Source organism: Barbus barbus (genome assembly GCF_936440315.1).
Source record: "Barbus barbus genome assembly, chromosome: 35".
Lineage (NCBI taxonomy): Eukaryota > Metazoa > Chordata > Actinopteri > Cypriniformes > Cyprinidae > Barbus > Barbus barbus.
Window position 1 is genome coordinate 19,711,300 of NC_136763.1, and position 22,916 is coordinate 19,734,215.

The 22,916-nt window shown below is 35.9% G+C and overlaps 3 protein-coding genes across 5 annotated transcripts in view; 2 read left to right on the top strand and 1 right to left on the bottom strand.

Moving 5' to 3' along the window:
* Window positions 1-9,423, top strand: part of hap1 (huntingtin associated protein 1) — a 41,646-nt gene extending 32,223 nt beyond the window's left edge. For 2 of the 3 annotated variants that reach the window (XM_079393920.1, XM_079393919.1), the window contains 8 exons: window positions 51-181; window positions 278-352; window positions 450-661; window positions 1,668-1,883; window positions 1,977-2,296; window positions 3,795-3,989; window positions 4,973-5,075; window positions 7,662-9,423. In XM_079393920.1, the coding sequence (XP_079250046.1) occupies window positions 51-181; window positions 278-352; window positions 450-661; window positions 1,668-1,883; window positions 1,977-2,296; window positions 3,795-3,989; window positions 4,973-5,075; window positions 7,662-8,016 (1,607 nt within the window). In that variant the 3' untranslated portion in view covers window positions 8,017-9,423. The remainder of the gene's footprint in view (window positions 1-50; window positions 182-277; window positions 353-449; window positions 662-1,667; window positions 1,884-1,976; window positions 2,297-3,794; window positions 3,990-4,972; window positions 5,076-7,661) is intronic. The other variant, XM_079393921.1, reaches the window with a different exon arrangement.
* Window positions 9,424-11,160: 1,737 nt separating this feature from the next.
* Window positions 11,161-11,539, bottom strand: LOC306855344 (uncharacterized protein; the record flags this gene model as incomplete). The annotated part of the gene is made up of 2 exons (XM_079393962.1): window positions 11,161-11,234; window positions 11,311-11,539. The coding sequence occupies 2 exons, from the start codon at window positions 11,537-11,539 to the stop codon at window positions 11,161-11,163; spliced, it is 303 nt and encodes a 100-aa protein (XP_079250088.1).
* A 4,444-nt stretch (window positions 11,540-15,983) lies between these two features.
* On the top strand, window positions 15,984-21,759 carry LOC306855334 (keratin, type I cytoskeletal 42-like). The gene is made up of 9 exons (XM_079393947.1): window positions 15,984-16,249; window positions 16,962-17,090; window positions 17,759-17,841; window positions 17,999-18,155; window positions 18,252-18,413; window positions 19,635-19,760; window positions 20,660-20,880; window positions 20,964-21,058; window positions 21,153-21,759. Exons 1-9 carry the CDS (start codon window positions 16,037-16,039, stop codon window positions 21,257-21,259), a joined length of 1,293 nt encoding a protein of 430 aa, XP_079250073.1. The 5' UTR covers window positions 15,984-16,036; the 3' UTR covers window positions 21,260-21,759.
* The last annotated feature ends 1,157 nt before the right edge of the window (window positions 21,760-22,916 follow it).

Consider the following 22,916-nt stretch of genomic DNA (forward strand, 5'->3'; position numbering starts at 1 on the left):
TAAATTTTCGTGATAAGACTAAAGTGTCCTCTGCTTTTTTCTCTCACCAGCTACAGCAAATAAACAGGTTGTATCTCTGTCAGAAGAATTATCCCGGAAGGTGGAAGATTCGCTAAGACAACAAGAGGAGATTAGTACCCTCCTGGGACAGATTGTCGACCTGGAGCAGCGCTGCAAAGGGGTTAGACACACAAACACTCACATGCTTACTCTGTTTCACAGCATTTAGAAAATAGATTTTTATAAACAAATACATGAAATTTGCTTACAAATTCAGGTCACTGCCGAGAACGAGGAGTTAACGCAACATCTGAATGCTTCCCGGGAATCCCAGTCACAGCTAAAAACAGAGGTAAGATCCTCACAATATCACAATATGCCTCCTTTTCAATGAATGGCTTTGTGCTGGGAGTGCCAATGGATGATGTTCTGTCTTCCTCTGGTGGTAGCTGAAGGACCTGCAGGAGAGGTACTCAGAATGTGAAGACATGCTCCATGAGGCCAGAGAGGACATTAAGAACCTGCGCAATAAGAGTCTGCCCAACAGCACCGTGCAGCGTTATAGCACCCTGGCAGCGGTCGTCCCAATGGATTCACTCGCAGCTGAGATTGAAGGAACCTTCCGGAAAGGCCTAGACAGCCCAGCACCCACTGAATACAAGTTAGTACATTTAACAGCTGTTCATATACTGCGAAAAAAAAAGTAATCAGCATTTTTGTTTTGTTTACATTAAAAATATCTAAAGATCTGTAAAACTGAGATCTAAAGATCTGTAAAAAAAAGATATTTACGACACATTCAAAAATATATTGTGTAAGATTTTCAGAAGGATATATAGAACTGCTCAAAAGTTTGAGATCAGTTAGTTTTTTTGTCTTTAAAGAAATGAAACATTTTATTTGGCAAGGACGCATTAAGTTGATAAAGAATAACAGTAAAGATAATTATAATGTTCTAAAAGATTTCTACTTCAAATAAATCCTTTTCTTTTAAAATTTCTATTGATCAAAGGATTCTAATTTCTAAAACAAATCTCAATTAAAAAAAAATCTAAATTAAATTTCTAATAAAACTAATTAAGCAGCACCACTGTTTTGAATATTGATAATAATAAGAAATTTCTTGAGCAGAAAATCAGCATATAAGGATGATTTCTGAAGGAATGCGGCTTTGCCATCACAAAAATAAAAAGTACATTTTAAAATATACTAAAATAGAAAAGGTATTTTAAATTGCAATGATATTTTAAAATATTATTGTTTTACTGTATGTTTTATCAAATAAATGCAGCCTTGGTGAGCATAAAAAACTTCTATCAAAAACATCAGAAAATCTTACTGACCCCAAACTTTTGGACAGAAATAGATTTAGAATTTATTTATACTATAGTGTTTTATAGAAAAATCATACATTCTTAGATAAAATTCAAAACTGTGTGTAATAATAATTTAAGTAGCCTAAACATATTTTCTTTTAACGGTTAAGGTTAGGTAACGTTTAGATATTTTACTGGGAAACATAACAAAAATACTGATTTCTTTTTTTTTTGCAGAGTTTATTCAAAGCCTAATTAACATGTTTTGTATATAATGTATATAAATATGAATTTAAATGTACTATACAACCCTGGACAGCAACATGACATGATTGTCTTTTTTCTGTGCAGGAATCATCCGTTGCGGGTGTTTGAGACTGTGAAGGTGGCCAATCAGGCGGCTCGGCTACGTTCCCAGATTCACTCACCGCAGGTTCCAGGTTCGAGCCCTGCATCATTACGCTCTAGTCGAATCAGTACACCACGGACCAGTTATTATGAATCAGACAATATAAGTGTCAACATGGAGGATAAGCACTCCCCTCCGACGCACACACAGGATCATGGGTCAGTGTCTGTTTATTTTCAACTTTTCACAAAAATGACTGACTGTTAAGAATGAATTGATTAATAATGAATAATAAGATATTTCCTGCATAGGTTACTGGAGTCGAAGCGCTTGGGCCAGCCAGGCACGCCAGGTGGGCAGGACTTGGAGGAAGCGCTCCGGTCTCTCTCAGAGCGTCAGGAGAGCCACACGTCAGAGCGGCCGTTCTTCGAGGTGGAGAGAGAAAGGAAACTGCGTGCCTTGCAGAGTGGAAGCAGTGGCAGTGGAGGCGGCTCCAGCGGCTTCCTGACACCCAATGGCAGCGTCGCATCCACTGGAACCAACTACTCCGGCACCTCCACGCATTCCTCAGGCACAGGCTCCTCCCGCTCGTACCTGCCTGAACGGCTGCAGATAGTCAAGCCGCTGGAGGGTCAGTAGATAACTCTGCAATTATGACTGTCCAAACCACAAAATATCAATTTAAAATAAAATAAAAATCTAATAAAATTACATTTGAAGAATGTATTATCTAAGAACTATTATCCCTGTAAAGCCAGATATGTGAAATAATGGTTAGAAAAAAACTATTAAAAAATGGAAAAGTTAGTATAATTTTATGTACTTTTATTCAGTGGCCCAAGCTGAGCAAAAATATACAATTTGGTGCAGTTGCTGATATTTATATGGTCAAGAAGTTAAATGAAATTCTGATAGCTTGTATTTTACATAAATGAGATCTTTTTAACAACATAGCAGACTACTTACATAAAATGCATATAAATATCAGTTGCCACTCTGTATCTCCCAATAATATGTCTGATAGTTATATGCTTCGTTTTATGATCAAAGCTCTGTAGTTTTTATTGTGGGGGCAAAACATAATTCATTGCAGTACAATTATGAGATGAGAGATGAACAAATAATGATTGATCATATTTGATACAGTCAAACCTAAATTTATTCTGACACCTTCAACATTTCTCACATTATCACAGTTTATTTGCTATAGTTTAGAAAATGGTAATAAAATATGACAAGAAGAGTTAAACTGTGTAAGAACAAATTCATCTTGATAATGTAGGATAACTTTGATAGAAAGGTATGTAATGAATTAGGTTGAATAGCTGTCTGCTGTTAAATGTAAGTACACAATTAGATAATACCAATTTAGGTCAACCAATTACCAAGCAATGCTTAATTTTGGTGTAAAAATTTTGCATTAGCAATTAAAAAAAAAACACTTAATCAAAACATGGTCAGGTCAAAGTATCTGAATAATAATAATTTTTGGTCCCAAATTTGTACAAGTTTTTCCTGGTAGTCCTCAGTATGAAGAATTTTTAGGTAGAATATGTCACGGTTTACTTTATTTTACTATCCTCACTTACATAAATGAACTTTAGTGCCCTGCACCCACTAGTAAAAATATATATATATATATATCAAAAATTATTTATGTATGGATAATGAAGTAAACCTAAGTTTGCAGTCAAGTAAATTTTCATCTTAAAATATTAATAAGAATAGTTAGTTATTTCCAGATGCCTGAAAAATACCTTGTCCTCTTCAGCTGGTATATCAGTTAGAAAGTGAGTATAAGATAGTTATTCTTACATTTACTTTATAAAAATCAGTAAAGATTTACAGCTAAAAGACACACAAACCACATTTTTAGAATTACTCAAAAATGCCTTTTACTTGCTAAAAAGTCTAAACTATTAGTCAGGCAACAGAATGCATATAGTATAGTATTGATCTTGCTGATAATTTAGATGCCTTAGAAATGAGCATATCAGATATGACGCAGCAGGAAAGAGTGGACAAGCAGTTTCAAGTAACCTAACAATATTTATTAAACTTTTTTAGTCTAAATGGGTAATAATAAAAGATCATTTTACTGACTGACTTCATCTTGCCATTGTCCACAGGCTCAGTGACTCTGCACCAATGGCAGGAGCTGGCCAAGCCCAATCTTGGGGGCATCCTGCACCCACGGCCGGGTGTCCTCACCAAAGACTTCAGAGAGCTGGATGTGGATTTCCAACATGTCTACAGCCTCAACGACCTCGAGGAGGATGAGCCTGATCTGTCCAAATTCCCCAACCTCCTGCACGGCACTGTGGGTAAGAGCCCATTCACCTACAGCAACACACTTCCTTCTTAATTCTTTGGTTTGTTTGACTTTTGAAGTGGTCAAAGACTTCAGATCCAAAAAGGTTTTAGATAGTAGTAATAGAGCTGTCAGACGATTAATTGCGATTAATCGCATCCAAAATAAAAGTTTTTGTTTACATAATGTATGTATATGTACTGTGTATATTTATTATGTATAGATAAATAAATACACACACATGCATGTATATATTTCAGAAAAATATGTTGTGTTTATATATTAAATATATTTATTTATAATATAAATTATATGAATATAAATATAGACATGTAAATATTTTCAAAATATATACTGTATGTGTGTGTATTTATATATACATAATAATAAATATACACAGAACACACATATATATTATGCAAACAAAAACTATTATTTTGGATGCGATTAATCGCGATTAATCGTTTGACAGCACTAATTAGTATATATATTCTTAACATACTAATTGTATAATCGTTCCCATGCTTCATAGCAGAGCTGGGTAGATTACTTACAAATTGTAGTCTGTGTTACTAATTTCATATTGCATTTTAAGATTGCTTTTTTATTTAGCTTCTTTTAAACTTACCATTAAACATACCATTTTGAAATAAAAGGGCACAGAGAAAGAAAATATATTACATTTTTTTTATGTCAACCTCATAAAATGCTTTAAACATTACATTAAAGAAGGGTTTCTCTAATTTAAATAAAATGTATGAAAAGTAACTGTAATCTGATTATGAGCATTAGAAAAAGTAATATACTCTAATTGCGAGTACTTGATTTTTGGAATCTGATTACGTAATCCAGATTGATGTAATAAATTAATACCCAGCTCTGCTTCCTAGCTATTATCATGGTTTTAATCCACCCTGCCTTCAGTGTAGTGCTGTAGGGACCTGTCATGCATAGCTGAATTTTAGCACGTGTTTGTGTTTCCTCACATGAACGCAGTCCCTTCATCTGGACCTAACATCCCTCAGACCTCACCCACACCTCCGACCACTAGCTGTCAGATCCTCCATCCCTCCGCCCTCCTCTCCTCCTTCTCCACCAGGTAAGACATGATCACGCTGGTGCCCACACAGTGCTTATTGTAGGACTGTCAATCATCCATCAGAATTCTCTTGTTTTTTTTCTTTAATCGGGTATGTGCTTAAAAGAAGACAATTCTTACTAGGGCTAAGCGAGAAGGCCAAAAAATCATATCTCTGTTTTTTTTAGCAAATTGTGATTATACAGTATATATCTTGATATGTTCTACATTTTTCTATTTGGATTAAAAATGCATATATTTATTTTTGTTAAATTCCATCCTGACCAATGTTGTCCAATGAAACGATGTTTATATTAAAGGCTATGAAAACAAATATAGTTAATGTAACCATGTAGGCTATGCTATGTATTATGTTGAAAAATGGGCTAAAATCACATTACATTCTAAAAGCAGAAATTGTTTAAAGCTGAAGTTAAACTCACTAAGCTAAAAATGAAAAGAAATAAAAACAAAAGCTCAGATTAATTGCTTTATACTTTTATTAGCCCATTACGATAATCACTTATAGCTAATACTACTATAAAATACACTTATTTGTAGGTTTAAAATTCTACATATGACACATTTACTAACTAAAAACACCAGTAGGTGGCAGCAAGTCAATGTCTTAATCAGTGTTGCCAACTTAGTGACTTTGTCGCTAGATTTAACGTATTTTTTCCAAAAAAAGTGTACAAATGTAGCGACTTCTTGGACAAACTTTATTTAGTTTCCGAGACTCGTCAGTACTGCCGCATAAACTTTCTGAGCACGCACACACCTCTATCATGGTGAGCGCTTTCAGTTAAAATAGATATTCTCTTGCTTCTAACTCTAATTTTACATGCAAATATAGCCGAAATTACAGCACAGGCATTGTCTTTATCTTATGTGTATTTGATTCCATCAGACAACGCCTCAATTATAAAACAGGATTTTAGTGCAGATTAACATCTTGGAAAGGAGAGTCTTAATTGGCTGTCAGTATTTCATAATTATCTCATTGTCTGACAACAGAAACAGTAAAATGTATAATTGAAAACAGTTTTATTGAGAATTTGGCTCAGTATGTGAGCACAGAGAGGCAAACAAAATTGAAAAGCAATATGACGCAATGATGTTGTGAATATGCTAATTAGCGTATAATGTCGTCCAGTGACATTTAGTGACTTTTCAAGCTGGCTTTAGCTACTTTCCATTGAAAGAAGTTTGCAACACTGGTCTTAATGAGCAAGTCATTCATTCAAAAACGTTGATTCGTTCAATAACGAAACACTGCTGTGTGTTGCTCAGAATCGCACGGCAGTTCTTCTGGGGCTTAATGGAACTAATTTCGTTGGCAAAATGTATAATACTGTGTTTAAGATGTAACACAATATTAACTTCTTGTTTATTGAACTGTTGTATAAAATCAATATCACATTTGCAATTGTGCAGATATTTGGACAACAAGCTGCACTCTTGTTCACTTGATATTGCTAAACTATCATAGGATATAAATGTAAGACAAAAACCAATACAGGAGAATTTTTCCCCTCATATCTTGAATTTTAGGGGCATACAACTGAATTCTAGTTGTGTAGTTCAGACACTGTCAATGTCTAACGTGTCAAATTTTTCCCTAATTTTTAAAACAATTTAAATTGAAATGCAATTTAAACTAGGCACTTGGAGGAATCTCAGAAATGTCTGTATCTGTTCACAAGTAAGCTTTATCTTAATATTTAGTATTTCCTTGCTCATTTTCCCTCCTTCCATCTGTAACAGGAAGCGCTGGAACCGGCTCTTTGTACAATTATAATACCATCCTCCATAAAGTAAGACATATCAGGCATGGTCTCTTTGAACCCTTTATTAGGATGATCCGTCAAATTGCGAACTCCATCCACTAACTTTTTTTCTCTCTAACCTTAGGTTTCATTCATGAACAAACATCGTAGCATAACAGCATCAGGATATTTGTGACTAATTCTGTCTTTTCTCCTGTACAGATTTAGGTTTAGGTGAGAGAGCTGCATGTCTCATGCATTGCAAATCTGTTTTAAAATAGCGCTTTTCTGCTAAGGTTATGTTTTATTGGGGGAATTTAATGTAGGAAGATCATTCTCAAAAATGCTGGTTATGAATTCAGTTTAATTCTCATAAAAGTTGGTGTTAAGTACTCATTAACATCTTCACATTACTAATCTGGACCATTTTATTTTATATGATTGAAACATGGATTGGAACACCAGTGAAAAATTGTCAATAAAAAAATGATACAAATTTGAATCTATAAAATGTAAACGTAAACAATTTTATATTATCATGAAAACGTTATAGGTTATAGAATGAAAAAGCCCTTCTTATTGAAATCTTGACTGAAATGTCGTATTTTGAGAATGACTCGCTAACACTAGACTGCATGTTACATTGAAGTCTTTCACTATAAATGCTGTTAACCATCTTGTGGAAGTCTCATCATTACATTCTTTCATTCATCAGCATGACCATACACTATATGCTGTGTGTTTCTAACCAAAAAAGCTTTCACTAACACCTGTGTATTTCTGGTGTGGTTTGGCTGACTAAAGTATCTGACACTCATCTTCCTTGTTCTCTCTCCAGCCTTCGGCCCCGCAGTGCATCCGCTTGTGGGAGCTGTGAGCACGTGAGGACTTCATCAGGCCTCCAGTTCATCTCTGGGCCCACATCACACCTCCACCAGACCTCCTCCCTCGGTCTGCTACAGCTTGTATCAGAGCGCGGCATCTCGGCTGCAATTCATCCCAACTCCCCTCTCATTCACAGAGCCACTGCATATTCAGAGAAACCACAGTGGGGCTCTGATGGAAGTGAACAAAAGAAAAGAGAAAAGGAATGGCAGGGAAACATTTTCAGCGTCAATCTTGTGGACAAACTCAGAAGCCTGGGGCTGTACAAAGTGGTTGCCAGAGGCTTTGTGGATTTTGGTCGAAAATAAAAACCAACCCCCCATGAAACACAAAAAGACGTTCACCATTAAAGGTGTCGTTTTGTGCATCATCCTCATTGTGGCATGCAGCTAAACTTTTCCCATTTGTAATGGGACATTCCGAAAGCCATATCAAGTTTTTATTTCTGTAGTGACTTCTTATAGGCACTGGGAATTTTACGAATGGACTGCACCTCAAAAATTTCATTATGAAGTCAAACACATCTGTGTTTCTATCATTGTTGTTGTAGGGTGTTTTAAACACTCTTCAGAAGGGAATAGCTGTACATTTGTTGCCTTTTTAACATGTCCTCTTTTGTTGAGACTTTGTCTGTCACTATCCAATCACTGTTTTATTGTTATGAAATTGTAGCAGCACTACAAAAAATGCACTACATGGCCTCAATTTTTGCTTGCTGCCAACCAAGCATCGGTGTCAGTAGTGTGTTTTGCTTCCTGACAAAAACATTTGTTCATAATAGCACTTTTCAGGGCATTCAAATCCCTTTTCTTAGGGAATGCAGGGTACATTATGTGAGGTTATGTACTGTACCTGCAGTCTAAACACTGTAAAAATGAGAAGCTGTATTTATGATGACTGTTGGTGGTCAATTTAGGGAACATTATACAGTCTTGTTGAGTGAATAGAAGTGATCCTATGTTTTATTTTCACTTCAGTGTAAGAACACCTCATGTGATGGTACACCGTGCACACATGCATGTCATGCAAATTTAATGCCACAGACACGTTTTCACTGTAATGTTTGTAATGTATATGATTGTGTTTTGCAAGAATCAGGGATGCAGTAATAAAGTTAAGTGCTCTAGAGCCGTAAAAAGTAAATACACAATCAGGTAATTCTAACACAGATTTGTCCATGGGTGAATTAGTATCACAGGATTATTCATTGAACACCGCTTTGTTTTCTTCTCCTCTCATGAACATCTTCCATTGTGTCCACTTGTGTCTGTTAACCAAATGAACAGACATATGGTAATTTATCTATATATGCAGAAAGCCTTGTATGCGTTTGAAATTTTCAAAGGGGCATGATAAGGTGTAGTATTTATTGATCTAAAGTCTCAGACAAAAAGGTTATTTAAAAAGTAATATATTTAAATTAAAAAAGTCTACCTGAAATACCACTCTGTATAAAACACAATGCCTGGTCGCCATTTTTGTAGAATATGTAAAGTGTTGTTTAAAAAAAAAATTTAAAAAAAGGAAACAATTATGTGAAGTATTGTTAATTTACACAAGGTTGAGAGTTTAAAAGTTGAGTAATCATTGTATTTTTACATTAGAACAATGTTTAGACAATTTAGCCTCACACAAAAGCCCATGAGTTCACCAAGTAACTGTTTCAGGCACTGATATTGTGTAGCAATAAAGATTTCAGTGTATTTTTGACCTATTTTTTATTTGTGTTTATGTGTGAATGAATTGTTTCTAAGACGGCTTTAACAGCTAAGAGTATCCCCACCTTTTTTTTTTTTTTTTTTGGGAATGCTAGCCGCTGTAGGGAAATAACGAGAATAATAACAAAGTTATTAAACTGTTTGCACTACAAACCGTGTTCATAATTAAGATAATACATAAAAACAATATGGTGTTTGCAATATCAAGCAGCAAGATGAGCTTTTTGTATAGCACATCAAATTTACAAATGGCCGCGTCCGCGAGAAAAACAAGGTGGATAAAAATTGGTTGTGGCTAGAACAGATACAAATTTTTAAATAAATCAAATTTTCTACCTATTTGATAGTTTTATTAACGCTGAAAACGAATCTTGTTACATAGTTGTACTCTGACACCTAGTGGTGTGGATATAACATCACACAAAGTGAGTTTCGGTTACAAATGCTCTTGTTAAAAGTGTTATATGCAGTCAGCCATTATTTATTCATTTTAAAAAAATGTGTGCAATAACGGGATGGTTACTGAGAAACTTAAAAGTAGGCCTATTCTGTTGGCAATTTCGAAGAGGCGACCCGCTCCATGTACAACAAACAACATTAACCCTTGTGCATCAAGAAAAAAAAGTTACGCTTAGGTCCATATAGTGGACAAAAATGTCCATGTCAAAAAATGGTCATAAAAATTGGAAGCTTGGGAGCACAGACTGAAGTTTGGTCTCATTTTAAAAAAGACCCATGGCAGATTATTGTTAAAGTAAAAAAAGTTTAAAAAGTAAAACAAAAACGATTATACAGGTTTAAGTTTATGAAAATTATTTATGAACTACATTTTATTTCATGAATATTTTATATATAAAACATGTTGAACTCTAAACCTGCTATAAAATCAAAGCCATAAATCTAAACAAGTTGTGTTCCAAATTTGAGGTTGATATCTCAAAAAATGAGCTTTCAGTAAAATTTTGTTTGGGCGCAGTACCACATTTTCCCCATTAGATGCCAGCAAAACTCCGCTGGTGCACACAGTGGTTGGATTTGTGATTTGAGTTTCTCTCTCTCAAATATTACAAGCACACACACCTACACACACACAATTTTTTTATGACACACATACAAACCACACTCTGACATCCATACCAACACACCCACACAATTATAGCTGCATTATTTATCCATTTGGCTCTATAATATGCAGAAGCAGAAAACAGGAATAAAGCGAGTATTTGCTTTATAGACCAAACCTGAAAAAATGGCACCATTAGGTAGAAAATATTAAAAAATTACATTTTGAAGCCTTGCTAACAGATTGAAAGCCTATTAACAAAAAATGTTACAGTTAAACGGCACTGCGATTAAAATTAGAAGTTTTAATGGGTTTCAATGGGGACATTTTTGTCCAAAAGGCGCCGAGGAACTATTTTTTTGTGCCTAGTGTAAAATAGATTTATTATAGGAAATGAGGGTGGAATATTAAAATTTCAATAAAAATAAAGCCAAAATCTATGCAGTTAGCATTAACACAGGCAACAATATGAAAAAAACCCCAAAATAAAATGGACAAAAATGTCCATAAGGTTGCACAAGGGTTAAGGTTTAGAGTGGGCTACTGATATGACTTCATCTTTATCACACGAGTCAAATTATTCGCACCCAGATGACACAAAACACATATACTTGCAAATATATTTAATGACAAAAATCATAGTAGGCCTACAGAGTTTTTACGGTTAAATCTCAGTTTGTACTCCGACGGCCAAAATCTACCCAGCCTTGGTAATCTGTAACGCAGTCCTCTCGTTGAATGATTTCTGCCAGAAACACGAAGAACAGCAATTAAGAGTGAGGCTTCGTTTCTTCTAATGGTTTACCTCCAGAGACACGCACCTGACAGTGCCTGTAAGAGCTGCCGGGACATGAGCTCTCGCTGATCCTCCGGTAAATGCACGGAACGACTCGCACGGGACTGCGGTCTCTCCGGTGGTGTCTCAGGTGGTCTTTCCAGAAGCCGTTCCGTCGTCTTTGTGTCCGCAGGTGCGTTTTTGGACAGAGGAGAGGCCACACATGCCATCGCCAGCATCGCTATAGCGGTCAATACAACACACTTGGCCATCATTTCTGTGAAAAACTAATTAAAATACAAAAATAAATAAAAATGCCAACATTTTTGCTGGACATCCTACTTAAGATGTTGCCAAACAGATCTGGAAAATGGTACATGATTTCTAGTAGATTGGTTATTAACTGGTTATTAACTGAAACCAGCTGAAATTACCACTTGGTTGGCTTGTTTATTGTTGATCCAAGATGGTCTGCCAGCTTTGAATAGACTAAAGACCAGTTTACACTAATATCCAAAAAACACTTAACTTTTCAAGATGATTTCTTAAGCATGGAAATATGAAGAAAAATCAGATTTACCTGAATAGTGCTGAGCCAGAAAAGTGTTCAACGGTGTAAGAATAAAACCTTGTAATCCAAAATTACAGGTCAGTCCCTTTATATGTCAAATTTCAGGTAAAAAAAAAAAAAATGGTGTAAATCAATGGAGTTGGATAATTGTTCAAGAGGAAGAGCTTGTTTAAACAGAATACGCCAGACATGACAGTAAACTGAACATGGGAAATTCAATGGTTATTTATGAGAATTTAACATAGCACTACAAAACTAAAGGATCAGGAAAGTTGCAGCGGTTAAATAATGGGAAACAGCGTTAAAATGAATTTGACCTGTAAAAAGGAATTAGGAGTGGATTTTTTATTCATGTCAGCGTCCGAGATCTTATCTAATCAATTGTCCTCTTGTAATATTATATGATGTGAAATCAATGTGACCTTTTTAAAACTGTCATATTGATTCAAATGAACTGGTGGAGAAAGGCTGTGATGCATTTTATTTCCGAGGAGGAGTCTGTTGCTTCCTCTCAGGACCATTAGTTTTATGTACCTAAAGATTTTACTCAAGAACTCAAGTCCTATGCTATCGTGAGTCAGAGGTGAACAAACAATTGCCCGTCCACCGTTGAATGCATGGTCTATAAGGTTTATGACATCAGATGCTGCTCGATTTGAGCTTTTCCATCTTTCCATATCTTTAGCATTGGTTAATGATGATATAATGGCAATTACATTTCATCCAATCTGTTCATTTGTGGAAAACACATTAAATATTCAGTTCTCACTCAATGACTGAAGCAAACCATTTCTGTATGAGCATGGTTTTAGTTTCTGAATCAAATTTCATTTTGATATTTTTTGGGGAGCATTAAGTTACACTCCTGAACAAAATCTTAAGACTGGGGAAACATTACAAGTATTCGCATTTCACGCTGGTGGAACGTAATCAGGTTGTAACTACTGCTTCAAAATGCCAAAAGAAGAAACAGGAGCAAGAGACAAAAAATAGAGAATAGGCAATTTATTGAAAACTGCATTTAAACTCAAACAGGCTGTTCATCAGCTGATCAAAAGTTTAAGACCATGGACTTTAAAAGTTCAAATCTGCACAAAAATACGGCTTTCATGTCCTTCAGGCAGTCACACTGTCATGATCTCCTGATGGCAGAGGCAAAAAGTCTTTCTGTCTTTGAACGTGGCAGGATGGTTGAGCAGCACAAGCAAGGGTGAGAGCAATGCGCCATCGTTGCCGAGGTTGGATGCAGTAAGACAGTCATTTTTAATTTCTTAAAAGATCCTGAGTGTTATGGGACAAAAAAAAGTGGTAGATTCAAAAAAGATCAGGGGAACACACAGGATGGTCCAAAAGAGTGACGTTATTCTCCTGGAAGAGGTCCTTCGTCAGGCGGGCGTTGTGAACTCCAGCGTTGTTCTGTTGAAAGACCCAGTCATTACCGCACAGACAAGGGCCCTCAGTCAAGAGGGATGCTCGCTGCAACATGTCCACATAGCCAGCCACCGTTTGACGCCCCTGCACAACCTGAAGATCCATTTTCCCAAAAAGCAGCCGGGATCATGATGGAGCCTCCTCCACTGTGCCGCGTGGAAAACATCTCCAGTGGGATCTCCTTGTCATGCCAGTAACGCTGGAAGACATCAGGACCATCAAGGCTAAATTTTTTTCGTCAGAGAATAAAACTTTCTTCCACCTTTCAATGCCCCATGTTTGGTGTTCCCCTGCAAATTCCAAACGGGCACGTTTGTGGCGTGGGAGGAGATGTGGTCTTTGAAGACGGTTTCTGTTCCTGATGCCCTTCTCTCGCAGATGCTGTCTTATGGTTATTGAGCTGCAGTCAGCATCAGTATTAAGGGCCTTAATTTGAGTCGAGGATCAACCTGTGTCTTCACGGACAGCCCGTCGGATCCTCCGGCGCAGTGCAGGTGAATTTTTTTGGGGTCTACCACTTGATTTTTGGCCCCATAACTCTCAGGATCTTTTAAGAAATGTCTTACTTCATCCATCCTCGGCAGCGATGGTGCATTGCTCGTACCCTTGCTTGTGCGGCTCAACCATCCTGCCATGCTCAAAGACAGAAACCTTTGTCATCAGGAGATCATGACAGCGTGACTGCCTGAAGGACAATCACATGAAAGACATATTTTTGCGCAGATTTTAACTTTTTAAGGCTATGGTCTAAAGGTCTGGCTAGTTTGTTTGGTGTGTTCCACTCGTCGGCTCTTCGAGTCAAAATGTTGAATCGGCGTCGGGGAAGTCGGCGAGAAGGAGAACTCTGATTGGATGTTCAGTTTAGCAAACGAGTCAGTGCCCGAACATTACAGCGAAAGTGATGAAACGAGCACGTAAATGAAGGCTGTTTAAATGTTACGTGATCTGTCACAATCATTCTAATACGCGAATGTTTCATAACAACACGAGCCGCGTAAAATGAGTTATCAACATACTGATATTCAAAATGGTAAGCAAGCGCTGCTTTGTTTACATTATGTAGGCCTATATCTGCGTTTATCTTGTACATCTTTGTTTCGGGTTCTCCTTTTGAATGACGAATATATACTACTGATAGCTGCTGATATGGACAGCTCATTCCTCTCACGCATGCGCAGAACGCACTTGTTAGTTCACCGTCGGCTGTAGTTTTTTGTCTCTTGCTCCTGTTTCTTCTTTTGGCATTTTGAAGCAGTAGCCTACTTACAACCTGGTTACGATCCACCAGCGTGAAATGTGAATACTTGTAATGTTTCGCCCGGTCTTAAGATCTTGTTCAGGAGTGTATAAATGTCACGATGAAATGCTTGTTCTATATTAAAAGCCTTACTTCAAGAATGAAGAACAACCTGAAAGTTTGTCACCATCCACTCACCCTTACGTCGATCCAAACATGTATGACAAACGAAAATGTTTTGAAGAAAATCAGGAACCAGTTTTGATTACCACTGAATTTCATTAAAACATTTTCTTTTTATGTTCCACAGAAGAAAGTAAGTCATACTGGTTTAAACTGACTTGTGGGAGTGGAAATGACGGCAGAGTTTTTATTTAGGTTTACTAATTAGAATAAATATTTGAACAGAACTACTTTCACTATTAATATTTAAAAAGCTTGTGTCTGCAAAATCAAAATCATGTGGTCTAAGCAACATGGAAAGATAAAAAACAATCAAAAAACCCCCAGGAAATTATAATATATATATATATATATATATATATATATATATATATATATTACCTTGAAAACTATATTTAAAGCATCTAGACCAATGCTTTTCATTACTCAAAAGAAAGATGCATTTAAGTGACAGATTTTGGAAATCTACCAATGCGATACATGCTTTTTACAAGCAAAAATCCATCTAGTGAATATTTTCTTCAAAATCGGTCGAGCCTCATGAATTTGCGTGCAAGTTCTGACAGTAAAAGTCCAAATAGTTTGAAAGCATGATTGATTTCCTATGAATTTTACCATTCACCCACTTTTAAAAAGTCAACATATCCCTTCTCTGTCAACTTTACCAGCTAATCCGTTTTATCTGGGGTTACATCTGTAGGTTTCAAGAGATGCTGACATTAATGGGGAAAAATGTAGTTAAGAGATGTTTTTACTTCATTCTGACACATTAATCCGTTCATCATGATTGATGGTTATTGTTCAGGTACATAACATTTGAGTGTGCTTTTGTGCCAAGCTTGAGAAAGAACAATTTTTTATCATATTATCTAAATGCCAAAGCAAAACCTGATAAATGTTGCGTTGAATCCACAAAATAAATAAACATCTGAAAATGGGTTAAAGATGTCTGTCACATGTGGATAATTAATGGCTGCGTTTAAAAGAAGAAAAAGTTATAATTTTTCATAAAAGCCACTGTTAATATTTTGAACTGGCACATGTCCAATACAAACAATCAGTTTATACAATAATAAAACAGTTAAAGATGTAATCGCTCTAAACCACAAATCATTTTACAGGTTTTTGAAGGTCAAGGGTGTGATAGCAGGTTTTGAAGTCAATGGTAATAATTTGTGTCCGGGCATTGGCAGGTTTCACTCACGTTCCACCTATTCACTGGAACTGGAAACCTGACACCGTGTGGGATGCAACAGGGCTATATAAGACTATCTATAGTGCAAATTAGTTTAGGTGTTTAGTTTCCACATTGAAGGACATCCTAACTTACACAGATCTTCTTGCTCAGCCATGTCAGTCCGTCGCAGCAGTAAGACTTTCACCACTCGGAGTGTGTTCGGGTCATCTTCCTCGAGTGCACTGGTCATGGGCTTTGGTGGCCGCATCACCAGATCTTTGTCCACTTCATCCTTGTCGACGGCTGGTTATGAGGTCACGTTGCTTGGCAATGAGAAGCAGACAATGCAGAACCTCAATGATCGACTGGCATCTTACCTGGAGCGGGTAACTCACCTGGTTAACTTGAAATTGTAACAGAAATTACATTAAAAAGAAATCTCATCTTCTTCAAATGAACACTGATGAACGATTTTTAAAACACATATTTATAAAAAAAATTATATACTTATATATTTTTTATAATTAGTGTATAAGTGAATAACAATAACATCGTTTATATATTAACTCTTTAAAAATAACATTATTTGACTTAATAAATGTTTATCTTGTAAAAGCCAGGCTAGAATTCCTAAAATCCTGAATTATTTTTAAACAAATGTTACAACATTCTATATTTACATTCTATAAAAGAAAGTGTTTTTCTGTGTAATGTATGGACCAATGCATTTAATTCAACATAATAATATATATTCTTATTCATTTCATTGAATTCTTATTGTTTTGTTGTTGTTGTTTTTTAAGAATTTTTTTTTTATTTAGTAAGGTTGTTCATTTTACTATTTAGTAACATTGGATTACTCTATGTGGATACAGTTATTGTCATATTTTCATATAATCATTTATAATGGTTTCATTCTAAATATTTAGGCCTAATCAAAAAATTAAAATAACTTTATTTCTGTCATTCTAAATCATGTCTAAATATTTCTGTATTTCCTTTTCAAATTCAGTTCAGTTCAAGTTTTGGTGTGTTGAACTTCTGCCTAGTCTAGTCTTTAATGATTTTCTGAAGATCCGCACGTGTTTTGTGTTTTAGGTGCACACTTTGGAGCAGGCCAACAAGAAACTTGAGCTGCAAATTAAGGAGTTTTACGACAACAAGAGGCCACTGCAGAGCAAAGACATGAATGCCTATTTCAAAACCATTTCAGAGCTCCGCACGCAGGTAGAGCTGCTGTCAATCATCTGAAGGTTCACACCCTTGAAATGACTGAAATGGCATGAGGTGGATGCTGCCTCACCTTATGCCATTATGCCATGCTTTGTGTTTCAAATATCAGACATACCACAGGGCAATCCTGTTCACGCGCTGTTTAGCATCCGTGTTAAACAGAGTGATGATACTTTCTCTTTTTTAATGCAGGCATTATGTGGTTATGCTAATTTTAAATATATATGTGACCCTGGACCACAAAACCAGTCCTATTTTTAACCAGGGTCAATTGTTTTGAAATGATGAATAAATAAGCTGATGTATGGTTTGTTAGGATAGGATAAGTTTTGAAAATCTGAAGGTGCAAAAAAATCTAAATATTGAGAAAATCGCCTTTAAAGTTGTCCAAATGAAGTCCTTAGCAATGCATATTACTATTCAAAAATGAAGTTTTGATATATTAACGGTAGGAAATTTACAAAATATATTCCTGGAACATGATCTTTACTTAATATCCTAATGATTTTTGGCATAAAAGAAAAATCGATAATTTTGATCCATACAATGTATTGTATTGTCTATTGCTACAAATATACCCGTGCTACTTATGACTGGTTTTGTGGTCCAGGGTCACATATTACCATCCCTTGATCAACCACACATTCCCATTTTTCCAAAAGATTAACAGTGGTTTTGTGGAGAATGCTGAGCTCCGTCTGAAGCTGGACAACACCAAGCTCGCAGCTGAAGATTTTCATTTGAAGTAAGTGATGTGTAAACCAACACACTTTTTTTTTTACATTTTGAGTATAGTATAGTAGAATTACACAGTATGTTAAATTTTCAGCGTTGGTTGCTTCATCTTCAGGATTATAGCTTATGAAATACCATATACCTCATTTTCTCCTTGGCTGTGGCAGGTATGAGATGGAAATGAATCTGCATATGGTCGTGGAAGCGGATTCGGCTCGACTGCGGGGGGTTCTGGGAGAGATCAAACTCTCCATCAGAGATCTAGAGAACCAGTTTACTGAACTGAAAGAGGAGCTACTGTACATCAAGAAGAACCATGAAGAGGTACCTTTTCAGTGCACCCTCACAAATTTAACCAATTATTTCTCAAGTTTTTGGAATGTTTCTGAATGCTTCTTTCTCTCCACTTCTTTTCTACAGGATCTGCATTTGTTGCGGCAGAAGCAAAGCGGTTCTGTTAATGTGGAGATGGACTGTACCGCTCAGTCAGACCTTGACAAGGAGCTGCAGGAGATGAGAGTGCAGTATGAGATGCTTATTGAGAAAAACCGCACAGTGGCTGAAAGATGGTTCCAGAGCAAGGTGAGCCAGTAGGACAAGTTCACCTTCGAGAAAACAATATGTTAGCTCTAATAGAGGCGGGTGAACATTTCTCTGAAAGGTCACATGATTTTAAGATATAAAAAGAGTGGAATGTAATTAATTGCCTCAATGTTTTTTTAAAAGTTAACTCCCCTAATAATGATTGAGATGCCAGCTGTGTGATGATACGCTTCAGAACAATGAACTGCATAAAAGAAAAGTGATTGAGATAGTCTTTCTGCTGTCAAAACATCCGAATATTTCGTGTTTGTCTGGCTTAGACAACTGTAGGGACAGGAACTGCTAAAGCAAAAGTATTTGAACTCAGTCTATTAGAACACCCCCAACATACTCTCATGGCAATTTATAACTATGTTATGTTTTGGCGAATTGGTGGCAAATTTGAATAAATTCCAAATTCAGTTTTTTTCCATTTAAATTTTTTTGAATTCATTTTTTTTTTTCAGTTTTACTTTTTCTATACTCTGTTTTAATGATTAAATTAAATTTTATTAATTGAAATCATAAAACTTACACAATTTAAGAGCAATTTATTAAAAGTTTAACACAAATTACATTTTTAAGGCCCTATGAATTTTTTTTTAAATGTTTTATTTTTACCAAATTCTGTTTTCCATGACTTTTCCGGATTCCATTTTAATGGTTTCATTGAATTTTAATAATCAAAAGCATTGATTTTATTTAAACATTTTAATTAAATTAAAATGATAAAATTATGTAATATTATTTTTTTTTTCCAGAAATATTACGAATTTACATTTTTCTGCTGAATAAATTCTGGTAAATATTCCTTAAAAATATTTTTTGATAATACTTTTATTATTAGTAGCAGTCCTATCATTACATTAATTAGGCTAATATATTTCTGTCACAGCTTCTTCAATTTAACCCAAACCTTTAGTCCAAACATTAGTCCATATCACGTTTTGATTTAAGTGCACTTGCATACTTTTGATTTATCCAAAATTTACAAATTCTGTGTCATTCCACGTTATAAAGTAAATTCCGTTTTTATGGCTGGATTCCACGATTCACTCATAGGGCTGTACTTTTGTCCATTTTTGCATGATCTGCAACAACAGTAATACAACAGTTATGAACTCAAATGTAGACACACACAGCAGGCAATATTCTGACTAGACTTGAATTTTTTTTATTATCATGTATTCCTCATTACTTTATCTGTGTCATTATGTTTAGACGGAGGCTCTGCAAACTGAGGTGATAACCAGATCTACTGAAATCAAGACATCTCAGAGTGAGCTCACTAATCTGAAGAAAACTTTCCAGAGTCTGGAGACAGAACTACAGGGGGTTCTCACAATGGTATATTCTCGCAGGAGATATCTGAAGATCTCTGCTTATTTTTCATAATACAACAGTTAGTTCCGGCGTTCGGACGATTTGTGCTAACCGCTCAGATTGTGCAAACCTCCCATTAAACAGATAGATAGAACAAATCAATAGCAAAAAATGATACCCATCAGATTGTGCTACCAGCATATTATTCATTTAGTTTGAGGCTTTTCAAATGCCCATACCTACCCTTACCCTAAACTTACTCTTAAAACAATGCAAATATATTTTTGGTAGCACAATCTGATAGGTAGCATGTTTTGTCGGTACACCGGTCCTCGAATGTGATTGGCTGAGTAACGTTCCAAGAGCTTTGTTATATGCACCTTGACTTTTTGACAATTGTGACATCTCCTAGATTTGAGATATATAAATTCGCAATTCTGAGAAATACAGTCAAAATTGCTGGATATAAACTCGGAATTGCATGTTATAAAATCAGAATTGCGAGATATAAATTCATTCATCCTTTATAACAGGCAATTGCAAGTTCTTTTCTTCAGAATTGGATTTTATAACGCGCAATTATGAGAAAAGAAGTCAGAATTGCGAGATATAAACTTGCAAATGCAAGGAAAATGAGGCAGAATTGTGAGATAAAAAGTTGCAATTACCTTTTTTATTTTTTATTAAGCAGCGTGGGCTTCACTAGCTGCACTTGTTGCTGCTGTAAAGCAAAAAGTAAATCTAAGCTACTAAGTATTAGTTTCTTATTTATTAAATACTATAAAAACAATCATGCTCACACTCACAATCATGCCGCTGAACTTAAATATTTGAAAGCGCTAGTGGACTTAACATAACTTATAATATGATATTTCCACTCACATATTTAATTTACATACTATGTGTATACTCATTTTGCACAGAAACAAAATTTGGAGCAGAATTTGGCTGATGTAGGCATGTGCTATGCGGCCCAGCTGAGTCAGCTGCAGTTGCGCATAGACCTCCTACAGGACGAGCTGCAGAATCTCCATGCCAGCATCCAACAACAGGCTTCAGAGTACCAGATACTGCTGGACATCAAGATGAGGCTGGAGATGGAGATCGCTGAGTACAGGAGGCTGCTGGAAGGAGAAGCTCACACGTATGTAGAACAGATTTGTTAAATTGGTGAGCTTATGCGCTTTATCAGCTATGAGACCCAGAGTATATTGTTGTGTCCTGTAGGACCTTCATAAGCACATCTGCATCTTCCATGACTAAAACTTCTGTGGCAGAGACAGAAACGGTGACCAAAATGGTGGAGATCAAGGAAGAGGAAGGTGAGTGAAATGAAATTCTCAGCCAATGCAGTACAGAAATGAATGAAAAAACCAGGCAGTAATACATATGTGTCTGTTTGGTAAACCCTTTTAGAGCATAACCCTCACCTCCAGCGCCGAGTGAAGGTCATTGTGGAGGAGCTTGTGGATGGTAGAGTCATATCTTCTTCTGTTGAAGAGAAAGTCCAAGAAATTAGCTGAGAAGATCAAAAACAATCTTACATGCAAACCACAGTCTATAGACAAATGTTAATGCTAGGGTGACCATATGTTCTCTTTTACCATGGCTGGGATTTCTAACTTACCTAATGTCCTGGGTTTAGCTTTGTTTTTCTGTTGTTTTCATACTTGTTGAAGAGAATGTCTGAATGGTAGTTTGGCCAATAGTGTGCAGGTACTGTACACATATTTTATCATTTTATAATCGTGGCTCGCGAGAAAGAATGATCTACAGAGAATGGTCAAAGCAATGCAAATATACGAATATGTATTTTCTAAGAGCCATAGAGAGTACATAAATAGGAAAATAAAAGCAATTTAGACATCTTAGCCAGAACATGCATGAGAAAAACAGGACTTATTGTGACCCTAGGTAATGCAAAAATGAAATACAGTATAACCTTAATTCGGTGGCAATAAATTGGGATTATTGGAACTGGTGTTTTTTCTTGCTCTAAGAATAAAATGTATAATTTGAATGTACCTATTTTGTCATTAATCTTGGTGTGTTTTGGATACAAGCCACTAGGTGTCGCAGTACTACATGAATTTCGCCAACGTTTTGCCAACTTTATGCGGATGATGCTGTTTTTTTATGCAGGAACAGTCAGCGGAGGTTTTGACCACTTGTATGGTTGAGGTCAGTCAATGGCTCATTCAAAATCAGTTGGTGCTAAATTCAATTAAAACTGTAGCAATGTGTTTTTCTACTAAAAGACAAATTGTGGAACAAAATTTTCAGATTACTCTGCAAGACCCAACTATAAAATTGGTAACAGATTTTAAATACCTTGGATTGATCCTTGACCCCCAATTAAAATTTGACAAACATTTTAAGAAAATCTCAAAAACTATACAAAGCAACCTAAACTGTTTCAAACTAATTAGACAGTACATTCCAAACCAGGCCGCCCTCCTGTACATGCATGCTATGATATTCTCTCATATATCATACTGCATGACAGCATGGGCACAGGCCACGCTCTCAGTAACTAAAAACATCAGGTCATTATACAATCAAACTATAAAGATTATGGAAAAAAAGCCAATCCGCTACCATCATTGCAATATTCTCCAGAAGTATAAATTGTTAAGCTTTGAAAGCTTTGGCGATTTATGTTTTCTCAAACTAACTTTCAAATGTCTCAATAATATAGCACCTGAGCCACTCAGTTCATTTATGCAGAGACAACGCATCAACAGAGTCCCCAGAGGCTCTATCAATAACAACTGTATAGTTCCGTACCGTCAGACTTCATTTGGTCAGTCTGCTTTTTCACATAAAGGTGCAAAGTTGTGGAACTCATTACCCACTGAACATAAAACCATGACTGAGCTTAAAATGTTCACTTCTCGAGTTAAGTCTTGGATGAAATCGAAACAGGAATGTACCCATTTGTAAATAGCTAGTTTGTGTATGTAAGTGATTTATATGGTGTGTCTATAGATACGTTTTTATGAGGAAATAGAAAATATTGTAGTGTAAAGGCCCAACCAGGGACTGGAGTTGAAAATTAGCTCTAGCTATAAACTCTTTTTGCATAGCATCAGTTACTAAACTTGTTTTGTACTATGTTTAATTGCAATGTCCCTGTCAAAAAAAAAAAAAAAGTCTTAAAACAACAGGTGAGAGTTAGGA